Source organism: Oncorhynchus keta, unplaced genomic scaffold (genome assembly GCF_023373465.1).
Source record: "Oncorhynchus keta strain PuntledgeMale-10-30-2019 unplaced genomic scaffold, Oket_V2 Un_scaffold_15365_pilon_pilon, whole genome shotgun sequence".
Classification (NCBI taxonomy): Eukaryota; Metazoa; Chordata; class Actinopteri; order Salmoniformes; family Salmonidae; genus Oncorhynchus; species Oncorhynchus keta.
The window spans coordinates 439331-459997 of NW_026290799.1; the positions used below are offsets into that span (position 1 = coordinate 439331).

At 45.3% G+C, this 20667-nt stretch overlaps 2 protein-coding genes and 1 long non-coding RNA gene across 7 annotated transcripts in view; 1 reads left to right on the forward strand and 2 right to left on the reverse strand.

Moving 5' to 3' along the window:
* Window positions 1-555: 555 nt before the first annotated feature.
* On the reverse strand, window positions 556-11183 carry LOC118389349 (transcription factor AP-4-like). Of its 3 annotated transcripts, none has more exons than XM_052514193.1 (7): window positions 10798-11183; window positions 8614-8779; window positions 5220-5318; window positions 4795-4968; window positions 4375-4539; window positions 4006-4155; window positions 556-3833 (listed from the first exon to the last, which is right to left on the reverse strand). In XM_052514193.1, exons 1-7 carry the CDS (start codon window positions 10878-10880, stop codon window positions 3675-3677), a joined length of 996 nt encoding a protein of 331 aa, XP_052370153.1. In that variant the 5' UTR covers window positions 10881-11183; the 3' UTR covers window positions 556-3674. The 3 variants fall into 3 exon arrangements, with proteins under 3 accessions (XP_052370153.1, XP_052370156.1, XP_052370154.1); XM_052514196.1 differs by lacking the exon at window positions 10798-11183 and adding an exon at window positions 9094-10149; XM_052514194.1 differs by lacking the exon at window positions 10798-11183 and adding an exon at window positions 8870-9030.
* A 1666-nt stretch (window positions 11184-12849) lies between these two features.
* glis2a (GLIS family zinc finger 2a) overlaps window positions 12850-20667 on the forward strand; it is a 63497-nt gene continuing 55679 nt past the window's right edge. Inside the window, exon 1 of one of the 2 annotated variants that reach the window (XM_052514203.1) lies at window positions 12850-13861. The gene's annotated coding sequence lies outside the window, so the exon portion shown is untranslated. The remainder of the gene's footprint in view (window positions 13862-20667) is intronic. The other variant, XM_052514202.1, reaches the window with a different exon arrangement.
* On the reverse strand, window positions 16271-18816 carry LOC127927577 (uncharacterized). Of its 2 annotated transcripts, none has more exons than XR_008128053.1 (3): window positions 18368-18816; window positions 17268-17357; window positions 16271-16597 (listed from the first exon to the last, which is right to left on the reverse strand). It is a non-coding gene; the product is annotated as an uncharacterized LOC127927577 (long non-coding RNA). The 2 variants fall into 2 exon arrangements; XR_008128052.1 differs by having other exon boundaries at window positions 18134-18816.

Below are 20667 nucleotides of genomic sequence, written 5' to 3' on the forward strand. Positions count from 1 at the left end.
CAGGACAATGACCCAACACACCTCCAGGCAGGGTATGGGTTATTTTAACAAGGAGAGTGATGCATCAGATGACCTGGCCTCCATAATCACCCGACCTCACCCCAATTGAGATGGTTTGGGATGAGTTGGACTGCAGTAAAAGAAAAGAAGCAAACAAGTGCTCCGCATATGTGGGAACTCCTTCAAGACTGTTGGAAAAGCATTCCAGGTGAAGCTGGTTGAGAGAATGCCAAGTGTGCAAAGCTGTCAAAGGCAAACAGCGGCTACTTTGAAGAATCTAAAATATATTTGGATTTGTTTAACATTTTTTGGGTTACTACACGAGTCCATTGTTTTCCACAACGTATAAAATAGTAAAAAAATAAGGAAAAACCCTTGATTTAGTAGGTTTCCCAACTTTTGACTGGTAGTGTATATAGGGAAAGGAATATATATATATTTTTAATTGCACTGGGGCCTTTAAATACTTAAACAAAATTGTAAAAGGTTCAGGGTGGCAGCTTAACAAATCGATTGTAATTCAAAAAGGTCAAATAAAAATGTAAGCCATGTATGTATGTATTAAAAAACAAAGTACAAATTTTATTGTATTTTTTCTTTACAAAGGCCTGTTTTTCCCAACAAGTTCATTTTTCTTAAACAAAATATAACAGCTTCTCATCGACCTGGACTGACAAAAAAAAAAAAAAAAAAGAAATTAAAAAAATATACAAATGTCTGTAATTAAAAAAATAGGACAAAAGGAGGGATGCAGAGAGCAGGCAGAGAGATGAGAGAAATTAACATATTTGAAGAAAAGGAGAGAAACACAGCTGTTCGGTTTTAAGTCACAGCAAAAAGAGCTTGATCAACATAGTAAAAATCTGCGGCGCCATCGTCGTCCTTGATTCAGGCAGTACAGACCGGGAAGTGCTTCATATCAATAATCTCTAATTATTGATTATTAAGAGATTCTCTAACAACCAACAATCTCTCAGGACACCAAGTGCTGAAATATGATGCACACATCTTCAGCATAAAAAAATTAAAAAAACTGAACAGAAGAAACAACCAAAAAGATAAATATCTCTGATGAGGACGATGAAGATACTGGCCGGTGTCCCAAATGGAACCCTATTCCCTACCTTGTGCACTCTTTATACCAGGGCCCTGGTAAACAGTAGTTCACTATTTAGTGTGCCATTTGGGACATAACGCAGTAGTCAGTAAGTATAGCTACTACCAGATTTGAAGTTCACACAAAATTACAATTTCCCCCTACAACAGACAATAAGATGTTTCTGCTCTCTTGCCAACGCCTAATGGAATTGTTATGCGTTTTGGCTTGACAATGACAACAGAGTTAGGCAAGAGCAGAAACAGATCTGGGAGGCTAAATAGACATAATATTGTAACCAGTTATGAAGTTGAATCACAAAATGAATTAGCTTCGTCAACGCAAATGTCCCACTGGAGCCAAGTACTCACACAGGAAGAGCTTCATGTAGACAGTGGCTACGTCGACAATGGAACCCTATATGCTAAATACTGCACTTGTTTTGGCCAGTGCCACATGTAGTGAATAGGGTGCCGTTTCATACGTAGACAATGACTAAGGAAATCGCAGAAAAATATAACATTTAAGACAAATAACGAACACAGCATCAATTGGCAATAGAGCATGGAGGGATGAAACAAGAAAAAAACTGTCAAAATAAATGGAATGTTTTTACAGCATCATTTCAGATTCAGCATTCCTAGAAACTCCTGTTCTTCTCTGATCACGAGATCTATACAGGAAAACTCATGGCCCTAGTTGTAGCCTTAAACATGGTTCAGGAAAAACTCCTGACCCTTAGCATCATATCAACATATCATAGGAAGTGAGTGAGAGACTCCAGGATTCCAGAGAAATAAAAGGGATTCCAGTCCCGTTCCCAAAACAAACTGACAACATGGAGGGGTACGAGGGGAAAGGGACTGGGGTAAATTTCTAGTTCAGTGCTTGTGTAGGAGTTGAGCGCTACCCGTTGGGTTAGGATATGCCCCCGGGGGGTTTCAAAATCGAATGGTAAAAGTTGGGGGTCTCAGAGGGCATACGATCCCTGTTAGCACCATCAGAGAAAAATACTACATTCTTCAATGCATGTAGTTACACGTGTGTTATGACTGTACACGTTGACAAAGACGGGTTGGCTGAGCATCTCACAAACATTATGCACACGCATCGATGAGGCCGTGTGGTATTAGGATTCTGAGCGGTCAGATAGCTTGCAACAATGCCTGGAAGCTGCCTTGTGGGGAATCGTAGGTGTCTCGTTTCAGCTCGTTACTGATACCATGTCTTGTTTTAAGGTGCTTTGACTATGGCTCAAATTCACTAGCTAGCTAAGCAACAACTGTAAGAATGTATTTGAGAGAAGTGTATTTATGTTTTCAATAAACATTGAGACAAAATATAATTTACGTGTCAACAATCTTAGCCAATCCTGTCTGTTTTGCCCCATAGTTGCGCATGCATTGGTTTTGTTGCTAGACAACCAACCCGTCTATACTGTATGCATGTTATGTTCTCTTGTTGGGAGGTGCATAGATTCATATTGGGTGAAGGGGTGATGTTTTTAAAAACACTTTTGCCTAATATTCAACACTACCCCACCTATAAAACAAATTTACTGTAGCTTGGAATTGCATAAATACCTAAAAACGTTTAGTGCATAGTCACTGAAATAAACAAAAATCAAAAAGAGACCTAATTGGAAACTATCCTCTTCTTGGTAAACCCGACACTTAGGAAAACTTTTTTTTTTATAGAAAAGATGGAAAACGACTTTGAAAGGTTAAGAGAATGGTCCACTGCTTGCTTCTATGTAACCCTAATAGAGCTAGTGACACAGCTTATTCTGTAAGTTTCATTCAAACATGTGATTGATGGGATCCAGCTAAGTACCAGCTGTGTGGTATTCTGCCAGAGCCAACCTATCGCTGTCTATTGTCTTAAAGACTTTCCAGACAGGAAGCGATCGGGCGGAGCAAGGTTGCTAAATTAGAGCAGATACCCATTTTCTCCGCCTCGGCTGAGCAGCCTTCATGAGCAACGCCGATCGCTCCACCTGAAAAGAATCCCGCTGCAGCTTTGTCTGGAAAGCCCTTTACGATAGAAGGCCATATTGAGCCCACTTCTTCATCTGTGATTTAAAAGCACATGATCTGACCAGAGCTTATCATAGCTACTGGCTGACTCCATAGTCATTATAATGCCAAAGACAGGTAAAAAAAAAAGAAACATTTATATCAAAAAGTAGTCAGGCGTCTGGAGGGAATCTTTGTGATCGTCTTCTACAGTGGGTGGGTATCGCTAACGTGTGTGTTCCATTTGTTGGTCACTGGTTTATGATTGAATTTGGATTTTAGTAGAACAAATGTCATTGTTTCGCTCTACCAGTCAGATGCTGTCTGATTGTGTTTGTATTGGTGTGTGTGTGTGGCAGCGAACAGTTCATCAAGCAGTCCTCTCCCTTGATTTCAAACTGTCTGGAGAGAACACGTTGTGTGTATATACAGTATGTATTGTGTGTGTGTGTGTGTGTGTATATATATGTATAGGTGTGTGTGTGGTAGCTAACAGTTCATTGAGCAGCCTTGGCTCATGCTGTCTGAAACTGTATAGAGAACACGGTATGTGTATCTCTGTGTTAGTTCATGGAGCAGTCCTCCTCTCCCTCACTGTCGGAGGCCGTGTCAGAGCCGGTGGTATCCATGGAGACGTGGGCAGGGCTAACGATGACTGCTCGTCTCCTCTCCTCCTCAGCACTGCCCCTCCTCTCCTGGGCACGTTCGATGTGCTGGATGGCCTGGAGGGCAGAGGTCATGATTAGGTTAGAGGTCATGATTCAGTGACGCTATATGTAATGGGGTTATCTATACACCTCACACTCAAACATACACTCTCTGTCTATCTCAAACACACACAGTACTATAGCACTATAGAAACCCTACAGAGCACAAGGACACACTCTCCCTCACCTGTACGATGGTATCCAGGTTCTGCCGGGACGTTGACACTGTGCTGGTGTTGGAGGCGGGGCTCATGGTAACCACGGTGACGTGGTGCGGGGTCAGCGTGGGGGCGGGGACGATGACCGTGGGGTGGTGAGTGGGGGCTGGGGACCGCACCTAAAGGAGGAGAAGAGATGGTAAGAAGAGTTTAAGAAATGAGAAGAGAGAAAAGGTGAAAAATTAGGAGTAAGAGAAATAAAACATTCACATTCCTTCCATTCAAAAACGGTTTGCGTTTCCCCATCTGTGGATTGTGTGTCTCTCTCTCTCTCCGTCTGTGTCTCTGTACCTGTGACCCGCCTGTGTCCTCCACCTGTAACCCGTGTGTCTCTGTACCTGTGGGCTGTGTGCTGCGTGTCTGTCCCTCTCTGCGCTGGTCTCTGCATGGAGCTGCTGTAGCCTCAGTAAGGTCTGGGTCTGGATGTGAGCCTGCTCCTCCTGGACCTGCTGGGTGATCACCTTCAGCCTCTCTGGGTGCAGCACCATGTCCAGAGAACGCACCTGGATGGACAAAGACACGGGGGAGAAGGGTGATCAGTCTTTATGTCTATGTTCCTCTTCACTCTACCTTCCCTCTTTTCATTCTCAGTCCCTCATTGTATCTTTCTTCCCCATCACTGGTTCACCTCTCCTCAGTCTCACCACCTCTTAGTTCAACCATCTCTCCATCCCTTCTTCTAACTCCCCCCTCTGGCTAGGGACAGCAGGATGAGCAGTCTCTCCCACATCTCCCCACCCACCATCCTTCTCTCTCACCTGTTCTTCCAGTATCATCCTCGCCGAGCGCTCCTTGTCCAACTGTTGTCGGAGCTCCAACATCTCTCTCCTCAGCTCCTCGGCTTTCTCCTCCTCCAGAATGTCTGGGGAGCCGATCCCTTCATCCTTCTCCTCCGCCCCACGCCTCCTCTTTGGGGAGGAACCACTGAACTCCTGCAGGAGGAGAGGAGACCGGATGAGAGGGAGCATTTCGACTAGTTATGGCCATGCCATGAAAAGTTAATAGTTTGCCGATGTAATTGTTAGGGAGAAAGTATTTATACTGTACACACAAATGTAATGGATCACTTTACACGTTCATGTACTTTTGTACATATTAAAAAAGTCACAAGTTACAATATGTTTATTCATTTCTATGGCTAGACTTGGCTATATGAAGGTAATATAAATGTATGAATGTCTACCTGTATGAAGCGTTTGAGCTGGTTGTTCTGCTGCAGTAGCTGGGTCTTCTCTTGCTCCAGAGCAAAGATGTAGTCTGACGTCTGCTGTAGGATGGCAGCCTGAATAGACAGGAATAATATCAGAAAGTTAGGTCAGAATCAATACTCTCAGAAACAGTTTCCTTGAATCCTCCATGGGTGGTATGGACTAGAGGTCGACTGATTATGATTTTTCAAAGCAGATACTGATTAATCGGACTATATATAATATATATATATATATATATATATATGAGATAATGACAATTACAACAATACTGAATGAACACTTATTTTAACTTAATATAATACATCAATAAAATCAATTCAGTCTCAAATAAATAATGAAACATGTTCAATTTGGTTTAAATAATGCAAAAACAAAGTGTTGGAGAAGAAAGTAAAAGTGCAATATGTCCTATGTAAGAAAGCTAACATTTCAGTTCCTTGCTCAGAACATATGAAAGCTGGTGGTTCCTTTTAACATGAGTCTTCAATATTCCTGGTGGCAGGGTAGCCTAGTGGTTAGAGCATTGGACTTGTAACCGGAATGTTGCAAGTTCAAACCCCCGAGCTGACATGGTACAAATCTGTCATTCTGCCCCTGAACAGGCAGTTAACCCACTGTTCCTAGGCCGTCATTGAAAATAAGAATTTGTTCTTAACTGACTTGCCTGGTTAAATAAAGGTAAAACTTAAATTCCCAGGTAAGAAGTCTTAGGTTGTAGTTATTATAGGACTATTTCCCTCTATACCATTTGTATTTCATTAACTTTTGACTATTGGATGTTCTTATAGCCACTTTAGTATTTCCAGTTTAACAGAATAGCTTCCGTCCCTCTGGTTAGCATTAGCTAACTAGCTAGCCATTTCACTTTGGTTACACCAGCCTCATCTCGGGAGTTAATAGGCTTGAAGTCATAAACAGCGCAATGCTTGACGCACAACGAAGAGCTGCTGGCAAAACGCACCAAAGTGCTGTTTGAATGAATGTTTACGCGCCTGCATCTGCCTACCACCGCTCAGTCAGATTATATGCAACGCAGGACACGCTAGATAATATCTAGTAATATCATCAACCATGTGTAGTTAACTAGTGATTATGATTGATTGTTTTTTATAAGATAAGTTTAATGCTAGCTAGCAACTTACATTGGCTTACTGCATTCGCATAACATTTACATTTAAGTCATTTAGCAGACGCTCTTATCCAGAGCGACTTACAAATTGGCGCATTCACCTTATGACATCCAGTGGAACAGCCACTTTACAATAGTGCATCTAAATCTTTTAAGGGGGGAGAAGGATTACTTAATCCTATCCTAGGTATTCCTTAAAGAGGTGGGGTTTCAGGTGTCTCCGGAAGGTGGTGATTGACTCCGCTGTCCTGGCGTCGTGGGGAGTTTGTTCCACCATTGGGGGCCAGAGCAGCGAACAGTTTTGACTGGGCTGAGCGGGAACTGTACTTCCTCAGTGGTAGGGAGGCGAGCAGGCCAGAGGTGGATGAACGCAGTGCCCTTGTTTGGGTGTAGGGCCTGATCAGAGCCTGGAGGTACTGAGGTGCCGTTCCCCTCACAGCTCCGTAGGCAAGCACCATGGTCTTGTAGCGGATGCGAGCTTCAACTGGAAGCCAGTGGAGAGAGCGGAGGAGCAGGGTGACGTGAGAGAACTTGGGAAGGTTGAACACCAGACGGGCTGCGGCGTTCTGGATGAGTTGTAGGGGTTTAATGGCACAGGCAGGGAGCCCAGCCAACAGCGAGTTGCAGTAATCCAGACGGGAGATGACAAGTGCCTGGATTAGGACCTGCGCCGCTTCCTGTGTGAGGCAGGGTCGTACTCTGCGGATGTTGTAGAGCATGAACCTACAGGAACGGGCCACCGCCTTGATGTTAGTTGAGAACGACAGGGTGTTGTCCAGGATCACGCCAAGGTTCTTAGCGCTCTGGGAGGAGGACACAATGGAGTTGTCAACCATGATGGCGAGATCATGGAACGGGCAGTCCTTCCCCGGGAGGAAGAGCAGCTCCGTCTTGCCGAGGTTCAGCTTGAGGTGGTGATCCGTCATCCACACTGATATGTCTGCCAGACATGCAGAGATGTGATTCGCCACCTGGTCATCAGAAGGGGGAAAGCATAACAGGCAGTCTCCTTGTGGAGTGCAACGAGAGAGGCAGGTCGTTGGACTATTTAACTGTAAGGTTGCAAGATTGGATCCCCGGGCTGACATGGTGAAAATCTGTCGTTCTGCCAATGAACAAGGCTGTTAACCCACCGTTCCTAGGCCGTCATTGAAAATAAGAACGTGTTCTTAACTGACTTGCCTAGTTAAATAAATGTATGATTACAAAAAAATAAATACATTTATTTTTTATATCGGCGCCCAAAAATACAGATGGTTATGAAAACTTGAAATCGGCCCTAATTAATCTGCCATTCCGATTAATTGGTCGACCTCTACTCTCTATACTATTTATTTTTTATATACCTTTGACTATTGTATGTTCTAATAGGTACTGTAGTATTGCCAACCTAATCTAGGGAGTTGATAGGCTTGAAGTCAAACAGTGCAATGCTTGAAGCATTGCGAGGAGCTGCTGGCAAATGCAGGAAAATGCTGTTTGAATGAATGCTTACGAGCCTGCTGCTGCCTACCACCGCTCAGTCAGACTGCTCTATCAAATCATTGACGTAATTATAATTAACACGAGCCTTGGGTCAATAATATAGTCAAATCCAGAAAAATCATTTCATTATTCTGTCAGTGAAATACGGAACCGTTCCGTATCTTATCTAATGGGTGGCATCCTTAAGTCTAAGTATTGCTGTTACATTGCACAACCTTCAATGTTATGTCATAATTATGTACAATTCTGGCAAATTAATTACGGTCTTTGTTAGTAAGAAATGGTCTTCACACAGTTCGCAATGAGCCAGGCAGCCCAAACTGCTGCATATACCCTGACTCTGCTTGCGCAGAACACAAGAGAAGTGACACAATTTCCCTAATTAAAAGAAATTCATGTTAGCAGGCAATATTAGCTACATATGCAGGTTTAAAAATATATACTTGTGTATTGATTTTAAAGAAAGGCATTGATGTTCATGGTTGGGTACATTGGTGCAACGGCAGTGCTTTTTTCAAGAATGCGCTTGTTATATCATCACCCGCTCAGCGAAGTAGGCTGTGATTCAATGATAAATTAACAGGCACCGCATCGATTATATGCAACGCAGAACAAGCTAGATAAACCAGTAATCGGTGTCCAAAAACGCTGATTACCGATTGTTATGAAAACTTGAAATCGGCCATTCCGATTAATCGGTCAACCTCCAGTATGGACACAAACACAGTTAGATTATGGTCCCGCTCTCCTACCTTGCTGAGTTTCTCGCCGTCTGTGTGTGGCAGGAGTGTTTTCAGCGACTGGAACCCTGCGTTGATGCTCTGCATGCGGCGCCGCTCGTTACTATTGGCGATCTCCCGGCGGATACGCCTCTCCTGGTCCTGAGCAGTCTCCGGGCTGAGCGGGATGTTGGCCAGACTGAAGGGAGAGATGATGAGAAGGACAGAGGGAAATGGAGACAAAAGTTACATCTGAATAAAATGTATTGTAGTTTAGTCTGCTTTTCACCTCGTGTCTAATGACATGGTTAGAAATTCCTATCATGCCGGTGTAGCTTGGTGGAAAACACAGTGCACATGCAGGTAGTACGGCGCTATTCCTTCCCACTCCCCTGCAACCACACCCCCCACCTACATTTCACTTGGGTTAGTGACTAGGGCTATTATAAGGTCAGGTCCTGGAGTTTCCCTGAACTCACTGCCCTTCAACCCATTTAATGGTTGCTAACCTACCCTGTTCTGTTTACTCAGCCAGAGTAATATGTAAACCATATAACCTCCAGAGATAACATCAGTGTACATCAGTGAATGCTCTACAACAGGATTTTGGTTCTCCTAGCACTACACAGCTGATTCAGATAACCAACTCCTCAAGCTTTGATTATTGGAATCAGCTGTGTACTGATGGGGTAAAATACAAAACGGGGCCCAGGACAGAGTTTGGGAAACCATGCTCTACAAGGTTTACAAAGAAGTAGAATAACCAGATCTCGGGAAACGTGTCTGACAGCTAGGCTTACAATCATTCACAACGCGACAGTTAACTGTCACACAACATCTTAAGAGGGGGAAATGTAGGCCTGTTAGCAGACCGATTATCTATGCACACAATGCTTAGACTCACAATAGCTATTTGTTTAGTCAACTGAATAGAGTACAGTAAGCAAGACAAATAAGATATGCCTAAATCAATGCTAATAAAAAGTTAAATGGACAACCAAAAATCTAATACTTTTGAGATGGAATGCATCCAAGCCATTGACGATGTGAGCCTATAGACTAGTACAGACTAGCCTACTGCAATCTAGATTTGAACGCTGCCTTCATTCATAAACTCTGCTTCTGCTCCAAAAGATTCTAGAAGCGTGTTTAGCTATAAACCCCTGGTTGATCGAGCGCTTCTCACATACATTGGTTGAGTGAGCAGACTTAGTACAACGAAATATTGTAGCGAGCACGCATATATGGTAGCTAACAAGCTTGTCGTCGGCCGACCAACGAAACAGAATGTATACACTTAGTAGCTAGCGAACTAGTAATATGTGCAAATCCTTCGCCAAAATACGTAGCTAGTTTGGTAGCCTGGTGAAATTTGACACCAAGACCACCCCCTTCACATAGAGAACAATGCTTTTTGCCTACCTATTTGAAACACTATTACAGCGTCGACTTCACAAAAACGGGGTCTTTCTACAAAACATGAATAAATAAAATTAAAGTAGTTGAATATAACTTAGTATGGACGAAATTGTGTGATGTTTATTATTTCAATGCTGTTGCGGATGTTGAACACACACCACCGCCATGCTACTAAGCTCGAGAGCTTAGCCAATTTCAGTACGCGACACATAAGCATGGCCGCGCTACCCACGAGCTAGCTGGCTAGCCACGGCAGGCATATTTACTCGCTACACCTCGTAGGTTCCCTACATGTGTGACCCAAAGCCCGTAAACACGCACATACTGTTAGGTTGTCACAAAAGTATAACTGCATTATTTTTGTCGACCTGTTGGGGAAGGAACACCGTAGACAACATCTGGAATGCGAGCTAGCGGATGCTAGCTACACAGCAGTGGGCAGTGATTAGTAACCACGTGGTTCGTGTTAGCTGGATACAAAATGTATCCATTTCAAGTATTTATTTACATTTTTCGCTACAACTGTAACCACCAACGGCCATTATTAACACCACTAGCCGTTACGATGTTTCGGGACACATATTTAATGATTGCTTTCGTCCCGCCCTCGGGGTATGCGCTCATATGCGCACAGCTAACAAGAAATCATAGCTTCCTTCAACCAATGTTGTGCCAATATTGTTGTAGCTAGATTGCTAACTACATGCAGGCTACTAGCTAGTTAGTAAGCAGATAACACAGTTGCAATCAAAACACACAATACACATCTTATCGGAAGCGTGATTGTGCAATACACACCTACAAAGCCCTCCAATAACATCCTTCTCCGATTTCTTGAATTGTTGTAAAACCTTCTCCGTAGGCATCATGAAGTATTCCATGCTTTAGCTACCAAGCTACTTAACGTTAGATATCTTCAGCTGTAAACCCCTTGAGCCTGCTCTGTGTTTTCGAGGCTATTTTTCCTATTTTCTTGCCGTAAAAAAATAAAAAATACACTCCTGTACTATGTTCGATTGCACATAGCTAAGTATTGCGTAGTATTATTGATCGTTGGAGGTTGTAGCTAAAAGTCTAGCTAAGCTAACTGTGTGTGGCTCCAGCTGATGCGGATTTCCCTGCGTGCGTGTGGCGCCTCCGCCTACTACTACGTGTGTGTTTGCAGCTGATCTCTGTGTCTCGAGGCGGGAAACAGCTGGTCGGAATCAAGGAGAGCACGGGAGCTTTCTCTCTGTGCAGAGCAGACCAGACTACGCACAAACAAAGAGCTACTTTGAGACAGAAGCAGTAGGGCCTGTTGAACAAGGAACGGCCAACTGGTGCTTATAAAGACACTTAAAATACACTAAAGAGAAAATAAAAACAGGAGGCCAGGCCAAGGCAACAAACCAAAGTCAAGTACAATAACAAACAACCCATTTGCCTATATTCTATAAAACAACGATATATTCTATTCTAATTTATTCTATTCTTTAAAAAACAAAATAGATGACATGTTGTTATGCCAGTGCCTATCAGGTCAAATACATTTGAAAGTCCTGATGTTATGTCTATACCGTAATAAAAACCTTATTACCAAGTAGCATTATGATAGCCATGGTAAATTATCGAAATGGATTGTAGCCTATGTAACAGCAACCCCTATTCTTATTCAGGTTAAAGCTATATAGCCAGTATAGCCCAATAGCTTATAGTAAGAAGGCTATTGGTCTAGTATGGCATAAGACTAGGGGAGTAAACACGTTGTGTGATAGATAGCCTATCTGGAAATGCTGTAGTAGTCTGATATAGACGAATGAGTATAGGCGTATTGACTATAACTATGCGATATAGGACAACGGAATATGCTCCACAATCTTCACATATCTATTTTTGTTAAGATGTTTCATTTTATATGAAAAAAATCTATAGCTCTTCCATGCACCCTTTGACCAGCAGATGGTAGACTAAACCTTCTCATGCAGTTATGGTCATCAAACCAAGGTGTGGTTTTCGTGATGGCTGTATCATATAAATTCAGGAAAACAAACATTTTATTTTTGGTCTTAATTTAAGGTTAGGGTTAGGCATAAGGCTAGCCTATGTAACAGGTTAAGGTTAGGTTTAAGGTTAGGTTTAAAGAAATAGGCAGGGTTTAGCCATAATTATGACTTTGTGGCTGTGGAAACTCGTGACGAACCAAAGTGTGCACCCCAAACATAAAACATGTAAAAAACTTTTTAAGTATCCAGGTATTTCAATAACCTATTATGTCGAATACAAAACATGAGCTGGTGCACACACATATACAATTATTTTATCTAGAGGTGCTGTCTAACGGCGGATGAACTATAAGCTATAAAAAAATTAAGTGATTGCACACTATATATAAACTCCCAGTCATTTATCGGGTAAATCACCAACGTTTCGGCATCACTGTTCCTTTTTCAGGAGAAGACGTGTGTGTGTGTGTGTGTGTGTGTGTGTGTGTGTGTGTGAGAGAGAGAGAGAGACAGAGAGAGACAGAGAGATGAAGAAAATGAGAAGTCAGCTGTGAAACGGAGAAATAGAGAATATATGTGAGAGAGATGCGTGTTTTTTGTTCACTCGAGTGTTGTTTTCTTTCTTCAGATAGAGAGAGGCTTTTGTGAGTGTAATGTTTTCTGATAGTTTATTTCACTTGTGTTTATTATCTATTCCACTTGCATTGGCAATGTAAACATATGTTTCCCAAGTCAATAAAGCCCATAGAATTGAGAGCGAGAAACATGAGAAAGAGAGACTTGAAGGAAAGGTTGGAAATGAGCCGAGGACAACCTTCGTGTTCGGGAAGTGATAGGCGGGAGCGAGAAGGCAAGGGAGGCATGCGCTGAGCTGGAAGAGGTAGGCTGCTAGGGTCTGTTACGGAACAGAGGAGTGGTGATGGCTGCGTGGGGGAATAGGGGCTGGACTGGGTCTTGGTCTGTCTACGTACACAGCAGACGACCACGGGGAGGCTGGAACCACACAGTCACGTCTCCTGCTGAGGGGTGTAGCCGGAAAAAAGAAAGAGAGAGAGAGAATAGAAAGAGAGAGAGCCACGCACCGCTCAGCTGAGGCAAGCAAACGATTGGAGTAGAAATCGTGAGAGACAACCGCTGGAAGCGAACAGTGGAAGGGAGGAAGGAAAGAGAAAACAGACAGGACCCAAATCTGCCAGCGACCACCACCTCCTCTCCATCTCGATGGTTAGCTGCGCACCCACATATACCAGTGACACCCCCCGCCCTCTTCTAAAAAGACAACTAGGGGGGATGACCGCCTACGGAGAAGGCAGTTGACTAGCGTCGTAACTAAGCGATGCACCTTCTTACCAAGAGCGCAAGCTTGAAGCTATCTTTTATCCTAACATAGACTATTTGACGAATGTCAGTGTTGACATTATTTCCTAACAGTGTTGTGGTTATTGACAACGAGGCTCGGTTTGTTTTCGAGACTCTGTAAAGCAAAGTTTTTTTTTCTGCTGGACGTGTTTTTTTTCAGTGCGTCCTGGATTTCCATACTTGCAGAAAAACAGATTATTATTTTTGCGACAAGCTAGGCCTATTTGTAAATAAATATAGCAGTAGAACGAACGGACTCCTTTGGGGTGGGTTTTTGTGTCTTTATTTTCCGTACAGTCTGTTATATATACGTTATATTCTATCGACAAAGGTTCGACAAGCGCCTACTAAACTTGTCTCTTGAATAGACACCCTTCTGTAGCCTATCAACCGTTTGAAACGGATGTGTGCACATCAAGAAGATACTGAGAAGTGACAGTAGAGGAGACATCCAACGAGGAGAGCCGACAAGGATACTTACTATACGTTCGCGTCCAGTGGAGACAAGGCTTGTATAAAAGGTAAACACACACAGACACTCAGACATCCATTTTCTCCCATGGGAGTCTATGACAGATTCTTACTTTGCATACGTGTCCTTTATTCCCCTATAATAATTTCGCTGTGGTAATGTATGTAAACTACTATATTTATAGACTACGCAGATTTGATAAATTCGGCTCCTGTGGGAAATTTGTTTGAAATTGTCTCTGATAAAGGGCACCGACATAAGATGCTCGTGACCGGTTGTCAGTCTAGACTGGATGTCACGGTCAGTTATGTTGTCCGTCTGACATGTCTGGACACCATATTATTTTGCCTGTGTAGCCTAAATGCCACATTTGATATTGTATCCAACATCCCATATTCGTTCCTTTAACATCTTCCTTTAACATCTCACCACAGGCTGCTTTAAAATGACATGTAGGCTACATATGTGTGACTTGATTGAACGGTCTGTCACAGACTAGATCATATCCAGCCAACCGGAATAGTGCGCAATAGTGTTCTGTTAAAGTTGATTGACCGTTCACGACTATTCACGACCTAACCTGCCCTCATTTTCAACAATGGCCTTTCCAAAATGTCTCTCAAATGAGACACGTTGAGTAAGCCTAGTATAGTATAGGCCCTAGTTCCAGAACATCTGATTAGATTGCAGTGAGTTTAGTGGTAGGCCTATATGAGACATTTGGATACAGTGATAGAGTTTGTAGCCTAAATCCAGTTAAAGTGTACAGAGAGTTGGCTTTTTTAACACTAACCAGAAGGAGATAATGAGATTAGCCCTAAAGGTCAGAGTGAAACACTGGGAACGTGTTTGATTGGACAACCAGCCTACTGGGCACCCACTACTTGAATCAAAGTTGTTTCCATGTCATTTCAATGAAATTACTTGTCAACGTACTAAATAAGTGTGTGTTATGCCCACACAGAGGTTTCAGCAATCTTACATCTGGTCTATTGTGGGCCAATAATAAAGATGACTGGCCCTTAGTTTGACCACACACAGATACACACACACGCACACACACACACACACACACACACACACACACACACACACACACACACACACACACACACACACACACACACACACACACACACACACACACACACACACACACACACACACACACACACACACACACACACACACACACACACACACACAACCACACTCACACAAACAGTGCAAAAGGAGTCTGAGGGGAACTAGATACAATACGCAGATACACCCAACATCACCACAGCAGGAAAAGAGAGGGCCTAGTTCCAGGCTTCTCGGAGACAAAGCGGCCCTTAAGAAGCAATGATGCAACGGGACTGTAACAGACCCACCCCCCACCACCACCACCGCACACACACACAGAAAGAGACAGTGGGAAACTAATATCATAATACAATCCAGCAGCGATCACAGAAAGGAGAAAGCTCTCTGGACTGGACCTCACCAGACTGACTCTACTGGACCTCACCAGACTGACTCTACTGGACCTCACCAGACTGATTACTGGACCTCACCAGACTGATTACTGGACCTCACCAGACTGACTCTACTGGACCTCACCAGACTGACTACTGGACCTCACCAGACTGACTCTACTGGACCTCACCAGACTGACTCTACTGGACCTCACCAGACTGACTACTGGACCTCACCAGACTGACTCTACTGGACCTCACCAGACTGATTACTGGACCTCACCAGACTGATTACTGGACCTCACCAGGCTGACTCTACTGGACCTCACCAGGCTGACTCTACTGGACCTCACCAGACTGATTACTGGACCTCACCAGACTGACTCTACTGGACCTCACCAGACTGACTCTACTGGACCTCACCAGACTGATTACTGGACCTCACCAGACTGACTCTACTGGACCTCACCAGACTGACTCTACTGGACCTCACCAGACTGATTACTGGACCTCACCAGGCTGACTCTACTGGACCTCACCAGACTGACTCTACTGGACCTCACCAGACTGACTCTACTGGACCTCACCAGACTGACTACTGGACCTCACCAGACTGACTCTACTGGACCTCACCAGACTGACTCTACTGGACCTCACCAGACTGACTCTACTGGACCTCACCAGACTGACTCTACTGGACCTCACCAGACTGACTCTACTGGACCTCACCAGACTGACTACTGGACCTCACCAGACTGACTCTACTGGACCTCACCAGACTGATTACTGGACCTCACCAGACTGACTACTGGACCTCACCAGACTGACTCTACTGGACCTCACCAGGCTGACTCTACTGGACCTCACCAGACTGACTCTACTGGACCTCACCAGACTGACTCTACTGGACCTCACCAGACTGACTCTACTGGACCTCACCAGACTGATTACTGGACCTCACCAGACTGATTACTGGACCTCACCAGACGGACTCTACTGGACCTCACCAGACTGACTCTACTGGACCTCACCAGACTGACTCTACTGGACCTCACCAGACTGACTACTGGACCTCACCAGACTGACTCTACTGGACCTCACCAGACTGATTACTGGACCTCACCAGACTGACTCTACTGGACCTCACCAGACTGACTCTACTGGACCTCACCAGACTGACTCTACTGGACCTCACCAGACTGATTACTGGACCTCACCAGACTGACTCTACTGGACCTCACCAGACTGACTCTACTGGACCTCACCAGACTGATTACTGGACCTCACCAGACTGATTACTGGACCTCACCAGACTGACTCTACTGGACCTCACCAGACTGACTCTACTGGACCTCACCAGACTGATTACTGGACCTCACCAGACTGACTACTGGACCTCACCAGACTGACTCTACTGGACCTCACCAGACTGACTCTACTGGACCTCACCAGACTGACTCTACTGGAACTCACCAGACTGATTACTGGACCTCACCAGACTGATTACTGGACCTCACCAGATTGACTACTGGACCTCACCAGACTGACTCTACTGGACCTCACCAGACTGACTCTACTGGACCTCACCAGACTGACTACTGGACCTCACCAGACTGATTACTGGACCTCACCAGACTGACTCTACTGGACCTCACCAGACTGACTCTACTGGACCTCACCAGACTGACTCTACTGGACCTCACCAGACTGACTCTACTGGACCTCAGAAGACTGACTCTACTGGACTTCACCAGACTGACTACTGGACCTCACCAGACTGATTACTGGACCTCACCAGACTGACTCTACTGGACCTCACCAGACTGACTCTACTGGACCTCACCAGACTGATTACTGGACCTCACCAGACTGACTCTACTGGACCTCACCAGACTGACTCTACTGGACCTCACCAGACTGACTACTGGACCTCACCAGACTGATTACTGGACCTCACCAGACTGATTACTGGACCTCACCAGACTGACTGTACTGGACCTCACCAGACTGACTCTACTGGACCTCACCAGACTGACTACTGGACCTCACCAGACTGATTACTGGACCTCACCAGACTGATTACTGGACCTCACCAGACTGACTACTGGACCTCACCAGATTGACTACTGGACCTCACCAGACTGACTACTGGACCTCACCAGACTGACTCTACTGGACCTCACCAGACTGATTACTGGACCTCACCAGACTGACTCTACTGGACCTCACCAGACTGATTACTGGACCTCACCAGACTGACTCTACTGGACCTCACCAGACTGATTACTGGACCTCACCAGACTGATTACTGGACCTCACCAGACTGATTACTGGACCTCACCAGACTGACTCTACTGGACCTCACCAGACTGACTACTGGACCTTACCAGACTGATTACTGGACCTCACCAGACTGACTCTACTGGACCTCACCAGACTGATTACTGGACCTCACCAGACTGATTACTGGACCTCACCAGACTGATTACTGGACCTCACCAGACTGACTCTACTGGACCTCACCAGACTGATTACTGGACCTCACCAGACTGACTCTACTGGACCTCACCAGACTGATTACTGGACCTCACCAGACTGACTCTACTGGACCTCACCAGACTGACTCTACTGGACCTCACCAGACTGACTCTACTGGACATCACCAGACTGACTCTACTGGACCTCACCAGACTGACTACTGGACCTCACCAGACTGATTACTGGACCTCACCAGACTGACTCTACTGGACCTCACCAGACTGACTCTACTGGACCTCCCCAGACTGATTACTGGACCTCACCAGACTGATTACTGGACCTCACCAGACTGACTACTGGACCTCACCAGACTGACTCGACTGGACCTCACCAGACTGACTCTACTGGACCTCACCAGACTGACTCTACTGGACCTCACCAGACTGACTACTGGACCTCACCAGACTGACTCTACTGGACCTCACCAGACTGACTCTACTGGACCTCACCAGACTGACTCTACTGGACCTCACCAGACTGACTCTACTGGACCTCACCAGACTGACTCTACTGGACCTCACCAGACTGATTACTGGACCTCACCAGACTGACTACTGGACCTCACCAGACTGACTCTACTGGACCTCACCAGACTGACTCTACTGGACCTCACCAGACTGACTACTGGACCTCACCAGACTGACTCTACTGGACCTCACCAGACTGACTCTACTGGACCTCACCAGACTGACTCTACTGGACCTCACCAGACTGATTACTGGACCTCACCAGACTGACTACTGGACCTCACCAGACTGATTACTGGACCTCACCAGACTGATTACTGGACCTCACCAGACTGACTACTGGACCTCACCAGACTGACTCTACTGGACCTCACCAGACTGACTACTGGACCTCACCAGACTGATTACTGGACCTCACCAGACTGATTACTGGACCTCACCAGACTGATTACTGGACCTCACCAGACTGACTCTACTGGACCTCACCAGGCTGACTCTACTGGACCTCACCAGACTGATTACTGGACCTCACCAGGCTGATTACTGGACCTCACCAGACTGATTACTGGACCTCACCAGACTGACTCTACTGGACCTCACCAGACTGATTACTGGACCTCACCAGACTGACTCTACTGGACCTCACCAGACTGATTACTGGACCTCACCAGACTGACTCTACTGGACCTCACCAGACTGATTACTGGACCTCACCAGACTGATTACTGGACCTCACCAGACTGACTCTACTGGACCTCACCAGACTGATTACTGGACCTCACCAGACTGACTCTACTGGACCTCACCAGGCTGACTCTACTGGACCTCACCAGACTGATTACTGGACCTCACCAGACTGACTCTACTGGACCTCACCAGACTGACTCTACTGGACCTCACCAGACTGATTACTGGACCTCACCAGACTGACTCTACTGGACCTCACCAGACTGACTCTACTGGACCTCACCAGACTGACTCTACTGGACCTCACCAGGCTGATTACTGGACCTCACCAGACTGATTACTGGACCTCACCAGACTGACTCTACTGGACCTCACCAGACTGATTACTGGACCTCACCAGACTGATTACTGGACCTCACCAGACTGACTCTACTGGACCTCACCAGACTGATTACTGGACCTCACCAGACTGACTCTACTGGACCTCACCAGGCTGACTCTACTGGACCTCACCAGACTGATTACTGGACCTCACCAGACTGATTACTGGACCTCACCAGACTGACTCTACTGGACCTCACCAGACTGACTCTACTGGACCTCACCAGACTGACTCTACTGGACCTCACCAGACTGACTCTACTGGACCTCACCAGACTGACTCTACTGGACCTCACCAGACTGATTACTGGACCTCACCAGACTGACTCTACTGGACCTCACCAGACTGACTCTACTGGACCTCACCAGACTGATTACTGGACCTCACCAGACTGACTACTGGACCTCACCAGACTGACTCTACTGGACCTCACCAGACTGATTACTGGACCTCACCAGACTGATTACTGGACCTCACCAGACTGACTACTGGACCTCACCAGACTGACTAACTGGGTGATGAGAGGACAGCACAGCCATGATTAGAACATATAACAGAAAGGAAGACTCATCATGTGTGTATGTGTAACGTGTGTAACGTGTGTGAAGTGTGAAAGTCCCATGAGTACACTCATGAATGTACTTTGTAGAGTCAAGCGGTATACAGATTTTCATACCTTCATACCTTTCCTGTACCATACTGGGGTATAAGGTATTACCGGCAGTGCACACAAAGGTTGCTATTTCTTTCCAAATGTAAGAAAATACAAATAATACTGATCCACGAGGGGATTAGTTGTCTTTGCTGTAACCAAGAAGCTTGGTCTTGCAAGCTAGACACTTAGCTAGCAAGTTAGCAAACCCAATGAATAGCTGGAGCCTGAGCTGGACATCATGTATTTAGCACATCTTAGATAATGAACTTATATTTGTAAGCAGTGGCGTAGCACGCACCGCCAAACTTTAGGGGGCCCGGTATTAAACATGTCAAACTACCCCGGTATACAGGATATACAGTATATACAGGATATACAGTATACCGCCCAAGTCTACAGCTTAGAAACAACAATGTGTGTGAGGGTACGTGTTCGAGCACATGAACATGTGTACGTACGTAGCAACCCCTTGCCAACTATATATACTCCTATACAAGCTATAGCAAAGTCCTGGGGGGAACTGTGTGTGTGATGTAGAAAAGTCCTGGGGGGAACCGTGTGTGTGATATAGCAAAGTCCTGGGGGGAACCGTGTGTGTGATATAGCAAAGTCCTGTGGGGAACCGTGTGTGATGTAGCAAAGTCCTGTGGGGAACCGTGTGTGATGTAG

What these genes read in the sequence shown, in the direction of transcription:
- LOC118389349 (XM_052514193.1), bottom strand. Translation starts at nt 10,880, where the DNA reads ATGGAATACTTCATGATGCCTACGGAGAAGGTTTTACAACAATTCAAG. An exon ending in AGCTCAAACGCTTCATACAG is followed by an intron (nt 4,969 to 5,219) that starts GTAGACATTCAT and finishes CTCCTCCTGCAG; the next exon opens with GAGTTCAGTGGTTCCTCCCC. An exon ending in ACCTGGATACCATCGTACAG is followed by an intron (nt 3,834 to 4,005) that starts GTGAGGGAGAGT and finishes TCTGCCCTCCAG; the next exon opens with GCCATCCAGCACATCGAACG.